Source organism: Lepidochelys kempii, chromosome 3 (assembly GCF_965140285.1).
Source record: "Lepidochelys kempii isolate rLepKem1 chromosome 3, rLepKem1.hap1, whole genome shotgun sequence".
In the NCBI taxonomy this organism is placed as follows: Eukaryota; Metazoa; Chordata; order Testudines; family Cheloniidae; genus Lepidochelys; species Lepidochelys kempii.
Window position 1 is genome coordinate 22231511 of NC_136382.1, and position 8006 is coordinate 22239516.

The window sequence follows — 8006 nt, forward strand, 5'->3', positions numbered from 1 at the left end:
CAAAGTATCATCATCCCTAGTTTTGCAGATGGGGAAACAGGCATAGCGAAGTGAAGTGATTTTATCATGATTAGTAGCAGGATTGCTGGATCATGCCATTCCCCTAAGTTCTAGGATTCTGTATTGCTCTTTTATTTGACTATTGCTCCCCCCTTCCCTTTTCAAATGAATGTTTTCTCTATGCTTTGATTTCTAGCTGATTTTTTATTATGGAGTTGCAGACAACTGGTGCCCACAACAGTATTTTGAAGAGATCAAGATGGATTTTCCAGATGGGGACATTCGGCTCTGTGAGAAGGGAATCCGCCATGCTTTTGTCCTAGATGCCAGCAGAGAGATGGCGGCCATGATTACAGACTGGGTACAAGACATTCTGACCAGATTATAAACACTCATTCAGTGAATAATGACAAGGGAAAAAAAGTTACCCTTTGGTGAATGTGTAATTCTCTTTCAGATTCTGACCCTAATTTTTTTGTGCGTTATAGATTATGGCTTGTTTTCTACTGAGACATCTTACAGAAGGATAAAGTCCTACTGACTGGTCTAAAGTATAGCTCCATCCACACAATAATTTTGGATCCCCATGCTGTTCCAGCAGTGCTCTACAAGGCATTTCAGGGATTCTATCAAATATAGAGCAGGACTTTGCAGAGTATGAAATATTTATCAGCTGATAGTACTGTCCACAAATTGGTATGAGAACCACCAAGACCTCTCTCTGGACACATGGCTGGTAAGTGCTAGAAGAGCTAGAAGTTCAAAATGAGAGCAGGAAAAGGACAGGCCCAAGGTCAGAAGTGTCATAGTGGAATGTCTCAAGTTAAATACCTAAATCTATATTCATCCACTTACATAAGTGGCGTGGTTCTCAGAGGTACTGCACACCCACTGCAGTCAATGGGAACTGCATGTGTTCAGCGTCTTTAAAAAATCAAGCCACTTTTGTCATGTGCCTAAATATCGATTTAAGTCCCTAAGTCTAGAGGGATGCAAGATTAAAACTTTTGACCCAAATGCTCAAGTTGAATGAATTCACAATAAGAAAATGACCAACATTTCTGTCGCAACTGGATGTGCATATGAAATTTCATGAACCATTTTAAAACATATAGGGCCAAATCCTCAGCTGGTGTAAATATGCATAGCTCCATCAGTTTGTACCAGCTGAGGATCTGGTCCTTACTCTAATACATTACTAATAAATACACTTCATCATCATCATGCGCACTCCTTCGCCCTTTTATTTCACTTCAATCTAGATTGCAAACAGTGCAAAAAAAAAAATCTATCATTTGTGAAAATGACTCAAAGCTAAGAATGAAAACTCTATAGGCATTGGGAGCAGAAATTGCCAAGAGAGACAAGTGGAATCAGGAAAAACGTCTTAACAGTGAGATTGTGAAATAGTCTCTCAAAGGAAAAGATATAAGCCCAATCCCCAGAGAAACTTAAAAATAGAAAAAGCACTTGATAATATAGCGTAAAGAGCAGTCCTTTCCTGGCAGGGAGATAGATGACGTAATATGTCTTTTTCATCTCTGACTTGTATGATCCATTAAGAATTTAAATAAGGCACTATGGGAGATGATAGAGAAGTCCTGTATGATGCAGGAGGTCAGACTGGATAACCCCATAATTCTCTTCTTGCTGTTCCTTTATATGGTTACGCACACGGTCATTTCTGTTTAAGTTCCTTTGTTACTTTCTGGTATTTAAAGGCAAACTGTAGCGGAATCCAATTCCGACAAGGTTTTTGTGGACTTGTCTTCAGAACTCCAGGATTGTAAAACAGCTGGTACACCAATGAATTTGTGGATGATGTTTGTGGATGATGTTAATGAAACAGAAGATGATGCTTAAGGTTGAAATGTTAGGCAATCTGTGGTGGCATAAGATGAATGTGTGTGAGGCAATTGTCCCAGACTGTTCTGTGAAACTAACCTGGTCGTGGTTATTACAAGCTCATAGAAGCTGCCTTCCCTCAGCAGGACCATAGTGGCAATAGAATATATGTTGTTGCCTTATATGGTCATAACAACTGCAACAACAAAAATCACTGTGCTCAGTTTTGAAATCTACAGTTATGTGCGGTGAAACAGCCCCCAGATGCTGATATGCAGTCATTTTAGATGTTCTTTCTGCTACGGCTTCTGAACCCATGTGCAGGGTGAAGCATATATATGTATGTTAGCAACAAATGTCAGCACTGAGTTCAGTAGATTCTTCTGTAATTACCTGTTGATATGATTGAATAAACTGTTCATTCCTTGCAGTATATTGAATTGAATAGCTGGGTATGGAATCAGTTTGTAAACATTCAGCTGTGTTAAGTGGTCCTTCCAGAGGTAGAAAATCTTGCAGTAATAAGAGACTACAAGCAACCATTGAAGCCTGGAAACTGAAAACCTATGGTGTACTCTTGTTCACAGTGTATTATTCATATACAGAAGATGAGGAACTGACTTCACAATACATGAACTTTGTGTGTTCTTTTTATATTGTTCCTCTCTTGTGCCCTGTTAAACAATGATAGTAAATCCCACTGAATGCACTGAGACCTATCATGTGGGTAGAGATGGTCAGTAACAGCCAGATCTGCTGCTAAATAATCCCTTATGACTTTATTAAATCTGTTTGCTCTAAGGCTAATGAGAATTTTATGAATCAATCAATTCCTTCCTCTTGGGAGCTGATTCCGCATGGTTGAAGTCTAGAAATATGCTACTCTGTTCGGTGCTAACAAGAAGGGGCCTAGTTGTCAGAAGTGCTGACCCACCCCCCCCCACACACTCCGCCCCGCACCTCTTGTTGAAGCCGATGGGAACTAATCAGCACCTCTGAAAATCAAGCTCTAAGTACTGTGCTGACAGATCTCATCTGCAGTATGAGAAATATTATTCTTTTCACGCTGAGTGCAACAGGCTTTTCACCAGGAAAATCCAACTCTTCTGGTGCTAAGGGGTTAGCCAAGATCCAAAGCACAGAACTTCAAAAGAGACCATGGGCCAAACATGCCAGTTTACTGTAAGAATACAGTAAAACCTTGCTAATTTGCAGTAATGACTGGTGACCAATTGTAAATTAATTAATTTTGTGAATTAGGCCCTGACCAATCAAGCACTAAAGCTCATGTTTCACTCGTCAATAGCCCCATTGACTTCAACGGGACTTCAGCTGATGCTTAAGTGCTTTGCTGAGTAAGTAGGAGATGTTGCATATCTAACGTTAAACTCAAGTGTTTTGCTCAGTTGCGGTCTTTTGGAGCAAGTGAGCAAACACAGTGAGAAAAGTACAAACATTTCTAGCAAAATGTACTTGCTTGTATTTTGACATCAATTATTTGGTTTTAATTATCCTACTTCATAACCTAGTGCCTGCAGAATTTTCAAAAACTACTACCTGACTTAGGAGCTGAAGTCCCATTTTTAGAAGTGACTTAGGCACATAGGAGTCTACATCTCAGTGAACATCAATGGATTTAAGCTCCTGAATCACCTAGACTATTTAATCTTTGCTGCCGAAACCACCTCTTTGTATGAGTTATAGGGCCTGTGGTTTAGTGAGGTTCCACCCCCAAAGCCTAGCTAGCCTGTGAACAAACACTCTGAACAAGAGACAAAGTTTTATTGTTAGCACAGTTGCTCAAAACATTATTGGATTTGTGTAAACCTGCTGGACCCGGGAGACTGTCGTGTTACTCTCAGTGTCACAGGTCACACTCAGGCTCACAGTTACAGTGAGGTTCTGGGGCTCTTCGCTCTCAGCAAACCGTTCTCTTTCTCAGCATTTAGACAAAATAAGAATCCAGGGAGAGTTTGCGAGTGACCAGGCACCATTAAAAGCAGCATCTATTGCTAGAACAACTGATGGGATTTTGGTAAAAGCAAAAACTGTAGCAGCAGTAAATACAATCCACTTGCCAGAAGTGATTGTTGCTCAGGGCAGCATCACGCAGAAGTTATGAAACAGGACAATGCTCGTGCACAAGTGGGACACAGTAAGAAAAAGCCACTGCCTTTGCCCTGAGAGAGCCTCAATTAGAGATTATTTTCAAGTGTTCAAGCTGATGCTAAGTGAACTGGATTTTTCCATTTCGTATATTGCACAAAAGTACTTGCAAGAAAATAATTGTGCTGTGGTTTCCTACCAGTTTGCAGAGGCTAATAAATATAGCATGTTGTTTAAAACATATGACTCATTTTTCAATGTGTGGTTTGTTGTTCAAATCCTTGCTGAAAAGTTCTCCACTACCCTCTGTGAAGAAACTCAGAGTGTAAATGACAGCTGGGGAATGCCCCTTATTTTTCCGATTCACTAAAATCTCAATCTAACGTCCTTTAAAGCCCCCAACCTCTCAAATACACTACACTATACCCAATCTTCACAAAAATCCTTCCGTATGCAGGCCACATGGAATGGAGTTTGGCAGGGGGAGGGGGAGTAGAGGCATTCCCAATGCCAGTGCTCAGTTTCTCATTTTTATTGAAGGGAGAAACCTTTTAAAATTGCCAACCGTGTTTTTGTGCCAACTACGCTTGTTATTAGGAGGAATAATGTTCACCGTTTGGGCTGTCTTATATAAATGTTTACTTTATCTGTTGTTCCTTCTGTATGGGTCCCTTTTCACTAGCAAAACAGGTGAGTCTACACATAAGAGATCAGACAAGTGTGAAAGTCAGAGGGATTTCAAATGCAGATTCTTGGTCAATGACCCAATACTGCAAATCACTTAAGCATGTGCCTAACTTTAAGCATATGAATAGCCCCCTGGAAGTCAATGGGATCATTCAAGTGCTTAAAGTTACACATGTGCTTAAGTGCTTTCCTGAAGTGGGGCCCAGGATAGGTGGCACCCTGTAAAAGTCCTTTTACATGCTAATCTTTCTTATCTCTAACTTACAGCAGACATGAGTGAAGATTTTAAGAGAAAAGGAAAACAAGTGATGTGGCTCACCAGATGGGGGTTTCCTTCTGTTATCATAACCCTATGGGCTTGCACCAGGCAATTTCCAAAACAGGACAGAGCCAAACACAGCGACATTCCTTTGGAAATTTCCACTTTGTGGGAGAGAAAATTGAAGTACTTGCATAAATGAAACAATGCCCAGGTAATATTTAACTAGTGAACATAGACTGAGCTGTACCTCCTATGCTGTGCTTTGTACAAAAGCCCTCCCAAATCATCTCCCCAAACATCTCTTGGAGTTTACTAAAATATGTAGAGCTGCATGGGGTCTGACAGGAAACACTCCAGGTAAGTCTCTAGATGGGTATAAGAGCCTGATCCAAAGCCCATTAAAATTAGCTGCAGTCTGGAAAATGCCAGCATTGTAAGAGTTAAATACTTCAGGCAAACTTCTAGTGTCTGATCTGCATATGTTTCTCTCTGGCTTTGAAAAGTGATGTTGGTCTGTTGTGAATGAAACACGTATCTGATGCCTTTCAGGATTTCTCCATGCTCCCAAATGTGCCTTCTCCAGATAAACACGCTTACAATATTGTAGATGGTAGAGTTCTAACAGGGGGCATTCTTAGTCATACACCACTCTTTCATCTTGTGTAAATCACTTAGCTGGTGGTCATCTTATGAACACAGGTTAGAACAATTCATTCTCTACACCTTGATTTTTCTGGCAATTGTGTTTATGTGACTGTTTCACCAAATACAAATGTCCCACTGAAAACACATGCAGCAAAGATTCTCCCATAGATATTGGACAATCCCTTAATGAATGTAGTCCCCATAAACGGAAAGAAATCCTACAAAAACCTTTCCTAATTCATGCATCCCTTGACATTAAAAGTTAACCTAAAAAGGATTTTTTAAAGAGCTTTGCCAAAATAGCTTTTTTATTATGTATAAAAGGAGGCTGACTTTTCAAAAAATAAAAATGAAGAAAGAAGAAATAATGAAGGAAGACCAAAAACCAAAGGATGCTTAGTTATACAAATTACTTAATACAAAATTTGCTGCCTAAATACTATGTGATCTAATGTCTACCAACTATCACTAGAGTTGGTCAAAAAAATCCCAAAGCAATTCATTATTTTTTTTCCAAAATGTTTCCTTTTTTTCCTCCAAATTTTGAATTCAAAATTTCATCAACATTTTCAAATTCAGTTTGTTTTGATCAGATATTTAAATCATGCATATTTGTCACCTGGATATCATTGGCATTGTATGTGTGAAAAATAAATTGCAGAGCCATGTGATGGATGCAGTTGTCAGTCACTTTTTACTGTGTCACCTGCACTCTACCCCCTCCTTTGGGACAGCTACTAACATTACTAGACTCTGAGCAGTCTCAGAGAGTTGCTTTTGTCAATCAGCCGTAAAAACATTTCTTTCTTTCCCCTTTCCTACTTTAACAGGTGTTAAGGTTTGATACTGTGAAGTGATAGGTTTCAGAGTAGCAGCCGTGTTAGTCTGTATTCGCAAAAAGAAAAGGAGTACTTGTGGCACCTTAGAGACTAACCAATTTATTTGAGCATAAGCTTTCGTGAGCTACAGCTCACTTCATCGGAAGCATACTGTGGAAAGTGTAGAAGATCTTTCTATATACACCCAAAGCATGAAAAAATACCTCCTCCCACCCCACTCTCCTGCTGGTAATAGCTTATCTAAAGTGATCACTCTCCTTATAATGTGTATGATAATCAAGTTGGGCCATTTCCAGCACAAATCCAGGTTTTCTCACCCTCCCCCCCCACACACACACACAAACCCACTCTCCTGCTGGTAATAGCTTATCTAAAGTGACCACTCTCCTTACAATGACAGGTTTCAGAGTAACAGCCGTGTTAGTCTGTATTCGCAAAAAGAAAAGGAGTACTTGTGGCACCTTAGAGACTAACCAATTTATTTGAGCATAAGCTTTCGATGAAGTGAGCTGTAGCTCACGAAAGCTTATGCTCAAATAAATTGGTTAGTCTCTAAGGTGCCACAAGTCCTTTTCTCTTTTCAATGTGTATGGCATTCAAGGTGGGCCATTTCCAGCACAAATCCAGGGTTTAACAAGAACGTCTGGGGGGGGGGGGTAGGAAAAAACAAGGGGAAATAGGCTACCTTGCATAATGACTTAGCCACTCCCAGTCTCTATTCAAGCCTAAGTTAATTGTATCAAATTTGCAAATGAATTCCAATTCAACAGTTTCTCGCTGGAGTCTGGATTTGAAGTTTTTTTGTTGTAATATAGCAACTTTCATGTCTGTAATTGCGTGACCAGAGAGATTGAAGTGTTCTCCAACTGGTTTATGAATGTTATAATTCTTGACATCTGATTTGTGTCCATTTATTCTTTTACGTAGAGACTGTCCAGTTTGACCAACGTACATGGCAGAGGGGCATTGCTGGCACATGATGGCGTATATCACATTGGTGGATGTGCAGGTGAATGAGCCTCTGATAGTGTGGCTGGTGTTATTAGGCCCTGTGATGGTGTCCCCTGAATAGATATGTGGGCACAGTTGGCAACGGGCTTTGTTGCAAGGATAGGTTCCTGGGTTAGTGGTTCCGTTGTGTGGTATGTGGTTGCTGGTGAGTATTTGCTTCAGGTTGGGGGGCTGTCTGTAGGCAAGGACTGGCCTGTCTCCCAAGATTTGTGAGAGTGTTGGGTCATCCTTCAGGATAGGTTGTAGATCCTTTATTAAGTCATTATGCAAGGTAGCCTATTTCCCCTTGTTTTTTCCTACCCCCCCACCCGCAGACGTTCTTGTTAAACCCTGAATTTGTGCTGGAAATGGCCCAACTTGATTATCATACACATTGTAAGGAGAGTGATCACTTTAGATAAGCTATTACCAGCAGGAGAGTGGGGTGGGAGGAGGTATTTTTTCATGCTTTGGGTGTATATAAAAAGATCTTCTACACTTTCCACAGTATGCATCCGATGAAGTGAGCTGTAGCTCACGAAAGCTTATGCTCAAATAAATTGGTTAGTCTCTAAGGTGCCACAAGTACTCCTTTTCTTTCTGTGAAGTGATAGTCATCCTGGGCCTAATAG

The 8006-nt window shown here is 40.3% G+C and overlaps 1 protein-coding gene across 12 annotated transcripts in view; it reads left to right on the forward strand.

The window, feature by feature from the left end:
- The window catches only part of LDAH (lipid droplet associated hydrolase), a 175189-nt gene extending 172914 nt beyond the window's left edge, over nucleotides 1-2275 (forward strand). For 10 of the 12 annotated variants that reach the window (XM_073335905.2, XM_073335906.2, XM_073335907.2 and 7 more), the window contains one exon: nucleotides 197-2275. In XM_073335905.2, coding sequence (XP_073192006.2) covers nucleotides 197-388 — 192 coding nt within the window. In that variant the 3' untranslated portion in view covers nucleotides 389-2275. The remainder of the gene's footprint in view (nucleotides 1-196) is intronic. The other 2 variants (XM_078852058.1, XM_073335902.2) reach the window with 1 other exon arrangement.
- Nucleotides 2276-8006: the final 5731 nt, after the last annotated feature.